The following is a 16,454-nucleotide window of genomic DNA, read 5'->3' on the forward strand; positions in this document are numbered from 1 at the left end:
TTTTGTTTTACATCTGATGAAAGAAATTATGGGAACCATTGACAAACTTTGTCAAGCATTACAACAAAAATTTCAAGATATTTTGAATGCTATTTCCTTAATATTTACCACAAAATCACTTATTCAAAAGTTAAGAGATTATGATTGGGATAATCTTCTACAAAAAGTTACATCTTTTTGTAGCAATCAAGCTATTGAAATTCCTGATATGAATTGTATTTACTCTAATATAATTCGGTCTCGTCGACATAAAGATTCTGTGATTGTTGAGCATCATTATCATATTAATATATTTAATACAGTCATCGATTATCAATTGAAAGAATTAAATAGTAGATTCAGTGAGCAAGCAACAAAGCTTCTAAAATTGAGCATGGCTTTAGATCCTAAGATATATTTAAATCACTTAGTGCCAAGAATATCTGTAATCTTGTTGAGAAATTTTGCCCTTCATATTTTTCTAATCAAGAAAATATTTGATTAGAATATGAATTACAACATTATGAGCTTGATGTGCCTAAAGATCCTCATTTTTAGAACTATTATAAGCGAGTTATGTCAAAAGTTTGTAGAAGTTGGAAAGTCCAATTCACTACTACAGAATATATCTTTAGGAGCGGGTATTTAGGAGCGCTTCTTTAAAAAGCGCTCTAAAATGTAAATGCGGAATTTACCGGAGCGCTTTTTTAGAAAAGCGCTCCTGTATGTCAGGGCTTTTCAATAAGATAATGCTCCTAATTAATATAAATAAAATATTATAAAAAATTTAAAAAGACCTTCGGGAGCACTCGTAGTTAAGCGCTCCAGAAGACTATTTTCCGGAGCACTCTTCAAAGAGCGCTCTTGGAATGAGCGCTCCGAAAGAGTTGTTCTTCCGGAGCGCTCGTCAAAGAGCGCTTCGAAAGAGAGATCTTCCGGAGCGCTCTTTGAAGAGCGCTCCAGAAGAGGTGGTCTTTTATATCTCTGCCTCCCGTCAGTTTTCTTTTCCCTATTTATGAGTTTCTTTCAAACCTCTCTCTCATTTGCTGAGGTTGTGCGTTCCCAACGAGTTCTAGATCATCGCTGTATCAGTCTATCTTCCATCGCTGTTCACTGTTCCAGATCGTCGTCCGCCGCTGTTCGCTGTTCCAGATCGTCGTTCGCCACTGTTCGCTGTTCCAAATCATCGTCTGCTGCTGTTCGTTGTTCCAGATTAGTGTTCATTGCTGTTTGTTCATTTCTGTGTCATGTCGCGCCATCTGTCTCTGTTTTTGCACTGCCGTCGCCGTCACCGCCATCTCCTGCATCACTATTCTAGATCTACATTTCTGTTCCAGATTTGTGCGGCTGCTGTACACCGGAGGAAGCGACACCGTGAAGACCTCCGTTGTAGCCGTGTGTCATTGCTGTACAGCCGAGGAAGCAACGCTGCAAAGACCTCCGCTACTGCCGTGAAGACTTCCATTTTCTGCCGTGAAGACTACACTGTGAAGGTATTTTTTTAATAATTAATTTATAATGTAATATATTGATATATTTATATATATTTGAGAATAAATTTCACATATATTTTTTTAATAATCAATATTATAGATAATATATGAATTGGAGTTATTTATATTAGAATTATGGAGTATTTGTAGTTGATAATTAGATTAAAGTTGAGGAAACTACTTGAACATTTTTATTTTATTTATGAAATATACTTTTAAGGGAGATTATTGTTATTAATTAAATTACAATTGATTGACAGAATTTAGATGCATTATGCTACTAAATTTTTATTTGGATGAATTAATTTTTTGAGTTTAAATGTATTGTGTTGTGGAATTTGATTGTTTGATCATTTGGGAGGTTCTTCTTTTAAGGAAGATGTTGTTGAATTTTTTTATATAAATCTAAGTCTTTTGTTTATTGAATTTTGATAATCATATTAGTGATATGGATCATAAGTGGATGTCGGCTAATCAACTATCTAGAGAATATTGGGATGGTGTGGATGAATTCATTGAATTTGCATTTTGTTGTGATCAAGACCCCCTTGGAGTCATATGTCCTTGTTTGAAATGTTGCTCTGGAAAAAGAGTAAAGCCAATAAAATTGAAAGATCATTTAATCTGTAATGGGATTGATCCAACTTATACTTGTTGAACCATGCATGGGGAGACAAGGAATGATGCAAATGATTGGAGGGATAGTGCGAGCTACTCAACATTTGATCGTGATAGTGGGACATATGATGTTGACCGTCTTGATGAAATGAGTCATATATATAACTTCATCGCTGAAGTATTTTAAATTAAGTTAGAATTTATTTTCACCATATTTTGATAATGACATCTTTTATTGTTTTATAGGTACCTACACAATTACAAGGTTGGGAGTGTGGATACTATGTTATGAAGTTTATGAGAGAAGTAATCACACAACAAGAGTTGATCATTCCTGAAAATGTAAGTCAAAAACTTTAAAATTAAGTTGATATAATGTTAATTCCTTATATATTGCTTTCATATCTTGTGTAGTATTTTGTTGGAGTAAGATGTTCGTATTTTACTATGGAGCAAATAGAAGATTTAGTTGAAGAGTTGTCAGAATATATTATTGGCTGTTTGTGATAGGAAGTTAAATTTCAATGTTAGAAAAAAAACAATAATTTCATTTGTTAGGCTTGTTAGAAATTAAACTAGGTTAGTTAGGAAATTAAAATTTTTGTATCAGTTTCAAATTCTTTTATTGTATATAAATTTTTATGTTAATATTATTTTTAAATTAATTTTTGATATTATGATTTGTCATTATTAAAGAGACGTAAAAGGAGAAATTTCAAAAAATCTGATTTAAAAAAAATTAAAGTAATATACGGGAGCGCTCATTTGAAAAGCGCTCCTGTACAGTAACATACAGGAGCGCTCTTCTAGAGAGCGCTCCTATATGGTTCATACGGGAGCGCTCTTTATAAAAGCGCTCCGGTATGGTTGCATACGGGAGCGCTCTTGTAGAGAGCGCTCCTGTAAGGGAGCGAGAGCGCTCCCGTATGTAGCTCCCTTACAGGAGCGCTTTTCGAAAAGCGCTCCCGTATAGCGTGTATACAGGAGCGCTTTTTTTAAGCGCTCCTATACATTTCGGAGCGCTCGATACGAGAGCGCTTCAAAAGCGCTCCCTAAAATAAAAAAAAGTGCTCCTGTAAACTTATTTTGTAGTAGTGATTCTTATCCTTTGATTGATAGATTACTAAGGCTTGTACTGACTCTTCCAATGTCAATAGCAACCACTGAGCGAGCTTTTTCAGTTATGAAAATTATAAAGACAAGGCTTCGCAACAAGATAGAAGATGAGTTTCTCACTAAGTTAATGATAGTTTATATTGAGAAAGAGATTGCTGAAAAATTTACCACAGACATGATCATTGATGATTTCTATACTATGAAGAATTGACGAGCAAAACTTAAAAAATGAAAGTATATATTTATTTTGGTTTTATATTTTTAAAATTAATAAATATGAATATAGTTAGATGTTAAAATATTTATGCTATGTTAGATTTTTCTTTTCTTCAGTTATAGCATATGCTTTGAGATCTCGACCCCCTTACTTAAAAATTCTGGTTGGCTCGTAAAAGTAAACTACTGGAACATAGTGATTGAAAATGACATGATCTATAAAGGAAAGAGGATAAATTCTGAGATGAGGAGCGCTAGGAGAAGAGGGTTTAATAGTCTCTCTTGATGTTACTTCCATGTCCATCGAGAAGGCTTCAAGGGATTTAGGGTTAAGGGGGTTCGACTGAATCGGGTGTATAATATTTTTTAAAAAAAAAATACAATCCTCCTCCTGCTCCCAGAACTCACTTTCGCACTGATCAATCCTCCTCTCAAGGTATATTTCTTCCATCCCCTCTTTTCCTACAAGCTCCGTAACTTATTTTCTTATGTTATATGCATTTTTAGGCAGCTCTATTCATAATATTTGGCTGCCTCTCAACCGGTAGCAAATAATTAAATGAAAAATATTAAATACATAGATATTTAAATAACCTAATAACAATAAAGGTTTAAAATTTTAAATAAAGAAAAATAAAAATACTTTTTTATTGTCTAAGGCATCTCACAGCCGGCAGCTGTGAGATTAATCTCTCAAAAAATATGAGTGTCATTTAAGGAGATGTCCTCTTCTAAATAATATTTTTCCAAACACCCCTTCATTTAAAAAAAAACTAGAGATCATAAATACTTATAACTTGTACAAACATTTTTAAATATGATACAGTACTTATAATATTTATGCATAACATATTTTATATTGTATAATTATAATTAATTATCTTTATTAATTTTTTAACAAGAAAATAGCTTTAATTAATATTTAAAATTAGTAAATTACATTTACTTTTTTATGAAAAAAGGTTGATAGAAGATTATTTATTAAAATAAAAGAAACAAGGAAATTGATAAGTAATAGTCATGTAAGCTTATTTTTCAAGTTGAGCACACAATCAGTGTTGGGGTGATATATTGTATGAAAAATCAGACCGGACCGATCAGTCAGACTTAAAACTGGTGAATCGATTCCCCACTTGGTCTGTTCAGGTGATCATATTGGAAATTAATTGAATTAGTTTAGCCCAATTGACCTAGAAATAAACCCAATGTAACATGGCTAACCTAATGGGTTGGACAGGTCAATGGGTTGAGAGAAAAGAGAGCATAAAACAAAGATCCAAGAAGAAGGAAGAAGAAGATGCAAAAGAAAAAGGGAGAGAGTCAAAGAAAATAAAGGAAAACTGATGAAGAAAGGGAAAATAATCAATAGTAAAATTAAATCTAAATGACCATGGCATTCTTTAACCTTGCAATGTTCTGATTTGTTTGTTCTGTAGCTATATTTGTTCTTGAATCAACTGATCTACATGTTTGCACAACACACAAGTGGGAAGACGAAGAAAGAAAAAATAAAAATGATGAAGTTGAATGAAAGGAACATCTATGAGTTTTGAAGTAAAGGAGCAAGCAATTACTGAGAATTGCTCGCTCATCTATGAGTTCTGAAGTAGAGGAGTCAGCAATTACTAACTGCTCGCTCTTCTACTTTAGAACTCACAGATGTATTCGTTTTTTCCCATTTTAGTGAATATAGAAAATATGCACGACATTGTTAATAAAGCAACAAAAAACTATTTTTTAAAAGAAGAAAATCAAAAGTTATTGAGAATCTTGTCAAATCATAGAATCTGCATCTGACAAAGTGTGGATCAGTTAAAATATTTTTAAATAAAATGTAGATAAAAGTCTTAATTTTTTGAAAGAATTATACTCAGTCAAAAAATTAATTATTATAGGTTCGATGCTCATAGTTTGATTCAATTGTCAATAAATATTATAGTAATTAATTATCTTATGTAAAATTTCAATGTAATTCTCCCTAATTTTTTTCCAACAAGTGTTAATTCAAAAAAAAATGTTAGGTTGTTAAAAGAATAAAGATTTATCAAGTTGTACAGATATAATGTTTAAAATATTTTTTATATTTTTAAATTTTAATTTCATTATTTTTTTTATTTTTAATATTATTATTAATAATGAGTGAAATAATGTACCACTATTATCTATTAATAATTATATTATTTTATTATGATCGGATGAACTACTGACTCTTAACTCAGTATTTTGACCCATTCAATAATCAGTCCATTTTTTAATGCCTTGAGTGATACTGTGGTGAATGGTGATCCCAAAAAAAAAAAAAAAGCAATCACTAGTTCTCTTGCTATGCCATTATTTTCCGTTTTCTTTTTTTTTTTCAGGAAGTAAATATTACCATCCCATTGTTATTAGAATCTAGAAGTATTGCTGCATATATTTGGCGGAAGGTGATGATCTTCCAAGCAACAATGTAACCCTACGAGGATGCATATCATTGTTGCTGTCAAATCAATACCCATAGAGGCACAAGCGTGCTTTATCCTTGGGTTAGAGGGGACTGTAAAGAATCCTTATGAGGTGCGCTTGTTACTAATTTCTTTTGGCAACTTCCTTATGATGGTGTTGGTCAAATTACCATGTTTAATTACTTTTGGACTAATGTTTGTGGGTTTTCATTAGGTTGTGTCTTTTTTATCGCGACAATAGGTTAGGTTTTTTTATGCACTAATCATTTTATCTTTATATAAATTTAGCTTATATTCAATAAAAAACGCAGTTTGATAAAGTTGAAAAAATCACATTAATGTGTATGCGTCTAACTTTCTTTGCTGCATGCACATCTCTTTCTTTTGTAAATTCATTATTGGAAAAATTGCTAGAATATCCCTCTTTGATAGAGAAATTGTTTTCAAGGATCAAATCAAATTTGATGGCCAATTTTTTTTTTTGAACAAAAAATTTGATGGCCAAATTAAATTTAATATTCATAAAATAATCTAAGCAAGTGATCCAATTGCTCTTTTATGTTGACTAAATTATTGTCTTTGACGGCTTAGCCCATAAAGGCTTTTTGTCCTCCTTCTTTAAAGGGCTTAGATCTTAAAACTCAATTATTTGAAAATGTCATATTTTTGAAGTTCAGCCCTTTATTTGAAAAATATAGCTTAGATTAACGACTATAATGGTATCATAGTCATGGAAACAGGTCTTTTCATTGAGAGAGGGTGAGAAAGAAGGCACACAAACCTGCAAGAGTCGAATATGAAGAGCACTCCGAGATTAATAGTGTGATAGCATTAACAGCAAACCGGAAGTAATCTATTGAAAATGAGAGCTTAAACAAATATTTGCATTTTTTATGTGGCTCATTGAAAATCACTAGATGAGTGAGGAGATCGAGAATCAGATGAGTGGGGAGAACCAGAACAAACCCAGAAATAAGCAAACAAGCACCCTTGCTTGAAGCTAAAAATCAAAGATCGTGAGATAAACACTTACTGCACGAATCAAACTGAGCAAAGCACTGATGCTGCCAAGATCGAGTGGATGGAGCCGTGGTGGAGAGCACTGATGTTGCCGAGATCTAGAGGAGGGAGGAGAGTATGGACACTGTTGAGATCGAGTAGATGGAGGAGAGCATCATGAGATTGTCGTGACAATCAAGAGAGTGCAGAGTTAGGGACTTAGGGTTTTGAGGATTATTTGCCCAAAAAAAACAAAGGTTAATGAGGCTTGGATGGCCATTCAGACTTGAACTCCTTTTTTCGAGACTTGCTAGGATATGACCCAAAGCCTAATTACCGTGAAAAAATCTCAATTTTTCAAACCCTATTCCTTGTTCCATCGTTATTGATTGAAGAAGACTGAGTATCAAGTTTGGGATAAATATAATGTGAGAATCCTGATGATGAACACAATCCCTTGAGAACGAAACCCAAGAAAGGCCGCGTGACAAGAGCCATAGCCAAAAAGGGTGAACGATACATAATGCGCAAGATCTGAACATCAGGAATCTTTGCCACAAACACAGTATCAGGATTCAAAGTAATTATTGGTCCGTCATGACAACACTCGATCTTGCTCCCATTTTTGGGTCGATTATACCCATAAACCATCTCCATTTCCTTCATGTGACGATTAATTCCTAACCCACCGAGCAAAACCCCTTTTCACAAAACTTGTAAGTACGGATGTACAAGATGTTCGACAGTGGTTCCTTCATTTAGCTTCCGCCTTCAGGCATGCTTCACTCATCTCTCACTTGCTCTGAAATCTCCCATTGTTCCAGATCTGGGTATCTAACGGTGCTCTGTCATGCTATGATTATTTTTTTTTTTTGGCCAAATAATGGAAATATCATTTGAGTATTTTTTCCCCCCCCCCCTCAATCATTTTAAATTTTTTCAAGCATTAGATAAGGAAAATACTTGATTAGTTGTTTATGACAATTTATTGAGTAATATAAAAAGGGATTGAAGACGAGCTATCTGAACAGCAATTGAGCTCACTTTAGAAACAATTTAGTTTTAGATTTAAAATTATTCAATATTTTTTCAAGATGTAAATTGGATGCTAATCTTTATTTTCTAATGTCTAAGTGACATGCGATGCTCCTGGAGGTGAGAAATGTGATTTCCCTTGTGACATGCATTAAGACGAATGAGTAAGGAAGCAGTTGATCAGAATTCAAGTGTAGCTCTGGACCTATTGGACAAAATTCGCTGATATATCACACCTGATACTGATGTAGAATTTTAAATATGATATGATACAATAGTGCAATACAATACAGCGGTTTATGTATATCTGGTGTGACTGTGTGTGTGTGTGTGTTTATAAAAGTTAGATATAGAGTATGTTTGGATTAAAAAAATTTACAACTGAAATTAGAATCAACTAAGGTTAATAAATTGAGATTAGAAACAAAGTTTGTGACTTTATTTGGATATCTTTTTTTTAGAAGTCAATTAGACAAAATAAAACTTGTTTGGATGATTTGATTCAAAAATTAGTTAAAATATATAATAACAAAAATAAATAAAATTTTTCTTGTATATATTCTTGTGACTAATCTTTGATGTTTTTAAAGAGTAGATTACAAATATAAAAATAAGTAACATAATTTTTTTACATAATTTGATTTAAAAGCTAGTTTAGATATTGTATGATATAAAAATGGATTTGCATGATTTTGAAATTCAAAAAAAAAATCAAAGTAACTTTTTTTTTTACCCGATGCTATTGAAATGAATGTAAAATCTAGTTAGCCTTAATGAAAATTTTATAATTTATAAATTATATCATAATAAGCTTATATTTTAGGTCTCCAAACTTCTTCTGCCTTAATTTTTTATCATGATATAATCTACTATTTTTTAATCATACACATACATCGAGATATGCTCAATAGTTTTGAAACCTCAATATTTCATTTTCAAATTTTAGTTCTTCACGGCTTCACCATCACTCACCTATTTGGACTTCAATCTTCTTTCTTTGTCTTTGATATCATTCATCTCTCTTCACCCTTCAATTTTTGCCTTTGGCTTCACCTTCATCGTCCCTCATCAGTCCTCACAGGCATCACTCTTCTCTGTTCTCTCCCTCACACATACTCGACCTATGCGCTCGAACCGATCCAGAGAAGAGTTGAGAGTCCAAAGTCCAGAACCACGATGACAGTAGTTCTAGTCTTCCAGATTCCGATCTCGTGCTCCCAATCAGCAATTGACCTCTGAGGAGGAAACTTTCACAGTTTAGCTTCTGTTCACTCAATCCTTTGTTTCTGACCATAGCTCTTATACAGTAGCGATCTCTTGCTTTTCATTCCTTGATTTGTTTCATTGAGTCTTTCCTTCTCCATCTCGTGCATGGTCTTATTGATGGAGATGGAGGCTCAAAGTCATTTTTCCAGAGATTCTCTACTTTCAAGATTGTTGCATGGGTGAGTGGTATGAAGCCATGAATACCCACGTTACCCTTAAATGAATACCGACTTAAGAAGATAGTAATCAAGCACCATAAAAGCCAACGTAAGAAGACGGTAGGCGAGCAGATGCAAGAAGAAAGAAGGGATGATGGTTAGCAAACTCAAGCACCGTACGCGAGCAAGAAGGAAAACACAATCTCCAGTTAGATTCGCGAAGACGAGAAGGTGGTGAAGAGCTCATTCATGAAGACTCGTGAATGCTAAAGGCAGAGCAAATTCGTGCACTGGTAGAGATTGAAGAGAGAGAAGATTGACAAAACATTACCCAACATCCGCCAACACTCGTTACAAAGCTCCACCAGCAGCTTCTCTCCCAACGCTCGTTTCTCTCACAACGCCCATTCACTTTTTTTTTAATCCAAACAAAATTTTGATGGCATTTACCATCTCAACTTAGGTTAGAGCCATCCCAACCTAAGTTATAATGTAATCCAAACACACACATATTCTCCATGGCTTTCTGTAAGAATGTTTTGCTAAATCAGGTTAGAATGTCTAGTTGGAGATGAATTTCATAGCCTTTGTTTTGTCCATGCATCTTTTTAATGAAGTGATCAAAATAGAAGATGAAGAAGATAGATCATGTGAAGAATTAGAAGAAGATTCTGAAGAGGACCCTATTAAAGAAGTTTAGTAACAGCATCTTCTTCTCTGCCATCTTCTTGAAAATGTATTTAAAATGTATTGAAAATGTATGTGGCTGGAGAAGGATGAGAAAGAGATGTAATTAAGTGGGTTTAGTACGTATCATGTGGTTAGTAATGTGATATACTTATTAATGTACATGTTTTGATGATAGACCGTCCCAGACGTTATCTTTTTCGGGATATACGCGTTTTCATGAAACTAAGGTCATATGATCCCAAGCTGTCAATAATTTCATGGTATATAACATGTTTTCATGATAATAAATAACAATTTACTAGAACAGGACATAATGATGCTGTGACTCTAATATATCCAACTAAACATATGACACTTACATGAAAAACATTTATTTATATGATAATCATATCTATTATATTTGACACTCATGTAGGCTTGAGGTGCAAGGGTATAAACTTTGAATGCTAGGTTACAGGCTTAGAGTATAAAGATATAGGTGTTGGATGCAAGGTTATATGCTTGGAGTGCAAGGGCATAGACATTGGGTGTAAGATTATAGCCAGGCTTATGGTGCAAGATGCAAGAGTATATGCTTTGAGGGCAAGGCGCAAGCAAGGGTATAGACATTGGGTGGAAGCAAGGCTTAGAGTGCATGGGGCTTGGAGTGCAAGAGCATAGGCTTTGGTTGCAAGGTATGATAAGCTTTGAGTGCAAGAATATAGTTATCATGAAATTTAGAGTCACTGTCATTTATGTGTTCTTTGTATGTTAAAATTACATTTTATTATTTATAATTATCATGTAATTGCTTGTAATTACATGTAATTATTGATAGTCATCATGAAAAATTGGGAACACTTACAATAAATTCCTCCTAGTTTATCATGAAAGATTGGGAACACTTACAATAAGTTCCCTCTCATTTATATATTTTTCACATATACCAAGTCATATTTACCTATAAATGAAGCTCATTCAACAGTTTTACATAGATTACAATTGAATTTTCCTTGTACGACAAGTATATATCAAGGAGAAAAATGAACAACAATTTCAATGAAAAATATTAATTCCCATAGTTTTGATCTATCTTCCTGCCAAGTATTAAAAAAAGATATAGAACAAAAAACAAATGAAAGGGATGGCCATAAATATATTTCAAAATACAATCACATTTTCATTCAATCTTTTAGGAGAATCTCTTGATCAACATTTTCTTGTAGATCACTTGAGTTATGATATGTATGAGTTGAATCTACAAGAGCCTCTTGACTTCAACTTTCTTCTTCTGCCATAAAGACATTATCATCAGACTCCCCCTTAGACATGCACCATAAATAACACTATCAATATCACAACAAGCCGTATAACAATATTTCACTTTTACTCAGGCGTATGTTTATGAACATTATGTGCATTGGATTACTTTATTGTCACACCATATTGCAATTGGTTGGCTTATTTATATCATTCTGGTAACAATGACATTTAGGAGAAACACATGCATATAAATCCAAAGAATGGCATTCATGAAGTTCTACATCATAAAATTTTGTCTTGTATAAATGAAGACAAGTAAATGTAAAGCACTAATACTTTGTGTAGAACTCCATAAACTTTAAAGACTCAAAATTCCGAGGATCAAGTCATATGTAAAAGGTAAATATCAGAAATTATTACAAAGAATAACAAGATATAAAAGTGATTCAAAATGCCTTTGGCTTTATGGTTTACTTTGAAGTAACAGTAGTGAAATGACTGATATGACTTCAACAGGTGACAGTGGAGATTGCACCAATATCTTCTAAATAGAAAGCAGAAGTGCTTAGTTAGAGAGTGCTTAAAAAAAAAAAGCTTCTGAGTCATGCAAGGGTTCAGAATACTTTATGAATACCACATTCATAAAGAGGAGCATCATAATCATAGCTTGGAGCAATGAATGGACCCCCAGCAGTTCAACCAAAATTTTTTCCCCCATGATTCTGGAACAAACAAAACAAATGAACTCAATCTCATAATTTAACATGTAATAATTAACAAAAGATAAACCTGTCTGGATAAACCTCGCAACTGAAAATGCCATGTGTTCAGCAGGTCAGTGAGGAACTGGACCTCCAAACTCAGCAAACCTACAAGTACAACCGAGTAACACAGGCAATGAGCAGGTTAGATGATAACTCAAGTTAGTATATTTCTTGTTGTTAAGGAATCTTTTTTTTTTTCCTCCCCTTTTTTGGACAAATGCCAAATGAAAGAAAAAAAACAACTAATGCAAGTAATACCCAAGCAATGGAATTTCTTGTTTATCTACAACTACACATGCACAGTGCTCAAGAATTTGGGGCTAAACCCCACTCTCACTCTCTCAGTAAGTTTTTAAGGCAACTTGAGAAGTAAATAACATGGTGACAAACAAAAACTACAAATTATACCAGCCAGTCCGAGCTTCTGCCCACATCTTTGGTTGTAGTCCTTATTTGGGGAGAAAAAAATACAATAGAAGTCGTTGCATGTGTTAATTCGTCAAAATTCATATTGAAATTAGGAGGCAATGAGGAAACGTATGAAACCTCAAGTACAATTCTGAAAGGAAGACAAGACACAACCAAACCAAAATATGCGAAAGTTGAGCTCGCATACAAATAATGCCTTCAGGCGTCAGCATCTACATTCAAAAGGGTAAGTAGCTCACCACCCCCGCGCCCCCCCCCCCCCCCCCAAAAAAAAAAGGGCTTTCCCTTTTACTAGCTGAGTGTCGGTTTTTTGAACTGTCACAATAAAGCCACGCCAAGCCAGTAAATGAGCCACAATCATTCATTTACTCCAAGACTGACATGGATTCAACATACTGTTGTTGTCCATCAAGTCTAAGCCAACGATGACATTGCTGCTCTAAACTCCCAAACCTTGGCTTTTCTCAAGTCGCTCTCGCCCAAAGATAGGCCCTACCCACTGATTTTCCCCTCTCCTTTCTGATTGAGTCATCCATGGGGATGAACAACGCTGTCAAGAAGAAGAAGAGAACAAATATATAATAATAATAATAATAATAATAATAATAATAATAATAAAGGAGATGCCTGGGGAAGTTGTCGTCGGAGGACTTGAGGGTGGCAAAGGAGTTAGTTGACAGAGGAAGAGGCTTCAGCGCCGGCTTGCCGAGGCAGAGGTCAAGATACCTCATGTGCCAGTACCTTGCCGCGGCAGAGGAAGATGGGAAAGAGAGAGGGAAGGTAAATGTGGAAGAGAGAAGATTTTTGGTTCGTTCATCCAATCTTTTCTTGATATTATATTGAGTTTGATCCTGCAACCTGAGTTAATCTTGGATAATAATTTTCCTTTTAAGAAAGGACTTTGCCAGCCATTTTTTCTAATTTTTTTAACATTATTTTTTATTTATTTATTTTAGTTTGAACTCTTATCAAACAATTTATCATCATAATAAAATTATAAAGAAGAATAAAATTAAAAACTCATATTTTTTAACAGCTTTTAAGATATAATAATTATCATTTATTATTTATTAATAAGTGTATATTTTATAGAAAGAATTTTAACTAAGGATGAGGAATGTAATTTAATTATTAGTGAATTTAAAAAAAATTAAACATTTAATTATTAGTGAATTTAAAAAAAATTAAAACTTCAATCCAGTTCAGTAGGATTAAAGTAAAAATAATTTTAATGGTAGAGAAATTAAAATACACATTCACTTGTTAATTTTTTTCTGATATAAAATTATTAATTGTTAATTTTCTTAGTTCACTTATTAATTTATCAATATAAATTGTAAATTACATAAATTAATTTATCAATAATTATATAGTACTTGACATCAGTTATTCAATCACAAGCAGCAACATTAATTGTTAAATTGTTATGTTAGTTGTAAATTATTAACAAGTCTTATAATTTATAACTGATGTTAATAAATTAATAAATAAAGTTAGTAAATTAACAAATTTATATTAGAAAATTATCAAATAAAGTAAAAAAATTAACAACTAATGATTATACAAATTGGACAAAATTAACAAGTGAAGGTATTTTGATATTTTTACTGTTGAAATTATTTTTACTTTAGTTCTCCTAGATTGAAATGAAATTTTGTATAACTTTTGAGATCCATTAATAATAAAATAACATCCCTAATTCTTAATTGCAATTCTCCTTATTTTATATCATGGATTGGAAGAGTGTCAAGTTTAAGTGTTTGTTTGAATTTCAATTTATATTTGAAAAAATTATATTTGAAGAATCTAACCATTTATTAAATTTGATAAAAATACATTTCACGTAGAGTGATTAGGTAACTCATAGAGTCAGAAAAACGGGCTGAGCCCGTAGGACCTACCCGTTTAAGCCCATATAATAGGAGGGCCGGGCTTACAATTAAGACCTTAAAATGAAAAATGATCTCAAACGAACTGGCCCGTTTAGGCCTTAATTTAAACGGGCTGGCCTTAAAGGGCCGAGGGCCAGCTTGTTTAAGCCCTTGAATTTTTTTTATTATGGACATAATAAGTGAAAAATTAGTGGGCTGGATAAAAATTGTGTAAGTTGAAACCCAAATTTACTAAAGGACAAAAGGAGGAAATTTAAAAAAAAAAAAAGCCAACCCTAAGTTCTTGTTCTTAGAATCTCAGTCTCATTTTCGTCAGTCTCACTGTCTCAACTTGTGGCTTCGTATCTTGCGCAGTGGGTGGCCGGTGGCAGTGGCAAACGGCGATCTTTCTCTTTCAGACTTCATTCTTTGATCTTTCTGACTATCTTGAGGCTCTCATCTCGCGCTCACTTCACTGTCGCTTTCGTTTGTTACTGTAGTAGCTCTACCGTTGACCGTCGTCCGATCTGCATTCCTAATCTTGTTCTCAGTCTCACTTTTGTTAGTTTGTGGCTTTGTGTGCAATGGGTGGCAGTCATCTTTCTCTTTCAATCTTTGATCTTTCTGACAAGCTGAAGACTTGAGGCTCTCATCTTGCTCTTGTCCATTGCTGTAGTAGCTCCTAGCTCGAACCAACATCGTCTGATCTACATTCCAAGCTGCTAGCTGTTGTGTTTTTCGCACAGCTCTCCATCGACCGATCTCCCTCCTCAGACATTCAAATGCTGTAGTTCTAATCCCTACCGTGTGAGTATTTTGTTTATTATTTATTGTAGATAATGAAGATGAAGAAGAAGAAGAAAGTCTTGATATTTTTGCCCCTGATGAGCCAGCTATAACTGGATCACAATCAAATTTTGTTGAGCTTGATGATAATGAAGAAGAAGAAGATAATGATGATGCTACCAATATTTGAGTTATTGAGTATTTAAATGCATTTATTTAAATATTTTCATGAGACTATGGTTCTTGGTGATGGATACTGTACTGGATAGATTCAGCTCATCTTGGCTTCATTGCATGCTATCATTTTCATTTAGATTGTGTTTCTAACATCTAGCTCATTTAGATGTTTTGTTTTTTTAGATATTGCTACTTGTTGAGTTTATTACTACTTGTTTATTGTGGTTAGTTTGATTGTTTATTATTTATTGTTATTTAGCTTATGTCATAAAGGAATGATTGAACCAATTTTAATTTAAAAAAATAAAAAAATAGGCAAAAGGGTTTGAAGCCCTCAAGGCCCCGTTATGCTTAGGGCCAAGCTTTAAGATTAAGCCCCTCAAAGAGAATTCAGGCTTAAACGGGCTAGCCTTTTTAGGCCCGAGCCCTTCAAGGGCCAGCTCTATAGGGCCAGGCCAGCCCGTTTTTTCCAGCTCTAGTAACTCATTAGTGAGAGTGAGCAAATATATCCCTTCACTTTAAAAAAATTGCAAGTTGTGCGTATAAATTTTGCAACTTTACACATTCTATTATTGAGGTTTTACATCCTTTGGACTAAATAAAAAAATTTGATATTAAAAAATTATTAAATATATAATATTTTAATGTTAAATATAATATATGAAAAATATATCTTACATAAAAGACCATATGAACTTATTTAATATATATATTTTTTAAAAATGATTATTAATTTGCTTACGTGATTACAATTCTAATCCTAATGTAATTATATTTTTTTTAAAAAAAATTATTAATCATGTCGCACTCCCCTGCTCCGGATCTCGCCACTGTCCACGTTTGCTTTGAGTGTAACCCAAAATAACGGCATCGAAGATGACGATAAATCACTGGCCAAAAAAAAAATGACGATAGAACTATAAATGTACTTTATTTGAGAAAGAGGACGTGGATGCTGACGTGGTGTGACCCACGAGAAAGATTCCACAAGAATCCGCGGCAAAGCTCAAGAAGAATCGACATTTATCCAGAAACTGGGATCGCAAAATATGTCCCTCGAAACTTCCCGAACTTTCACTTCCTTACAAATATACCCTTCAATCTTTTCATCATTCACTAACACGTTCAAACGCAAACCGAATTCGCAAATCCACAAAGCTTTTGACGCAGA

At 33.4% G+C, this 16,454-nt stretch overlaps 1 protein-coding gene and 1 long non-coding RNA gene across 3 annotated transcripts; one reads left to right on the forward strand and one right to left on the reverse strand.

Annotated features, from left to right (window-relative positions):
* Positions 1-1,044: 1,044 nt before the first annotated feature.
* LOC129308210 (uncharacterized) lies at positions 1,045-2,603 on the forward strand. The gene is made up of 3 exons (XM_054949257.1): positions 1,045-1,472; positions 2,337-2,432; positions 2,505-2,603. The coding sequence occupies exons 1-3, from the start codon at positions 1,227-1,229 to the stop codon at positions 2,595-2,597; spliced, it is 435 nt and encodes a 144-aa protein (XP_054805232.1). The 5' UTR covers positions 1,045-1,226; the 3' UTR covers positions 2,598-2,603.
* Positions 2,604-10,935: 8,332 nt separating this feature from the next.
* Positions 10,936-13,258, reverse strand: LOC129308164 (uncharacterized). Of its 2 annotated transcripts, XR_008592554.1 has the most exons (3): positions 12,429-13,258; positions 12,046-12,125; positions 10,936-11,284 (listed from the first exon to the last, which is right to left on the reverse strand). It is a non-coding gene; the product is annotated as an uncharacterized LOC129308164 (long non-coding RNA). The 2 variants fall into 2 exon arrangements; XR_008592553.1 differs by having other exon boundaries at positions 10,936-12,125.
* Positions 13,259-16,454: the final 3,196 nt, after the last annotated feature.

Source organism: Prosopis cineraria, unplaced genomic scaffold (assembly GCF_029017545.1).
Source record: "Prosopis cineraria cultivar Desert tree isolate PC_DT_omini unplaced genomic scaffold, ASM2901754v1 PC4, whole genome shotgun sequence".
Classification (NCBI taxonomy): Eukaryota; Viridiplantae; Streptophyta; class Magnoliopsida; order Fabales; family Fabaceae; genus Prosopis; species Prosopis cineraria.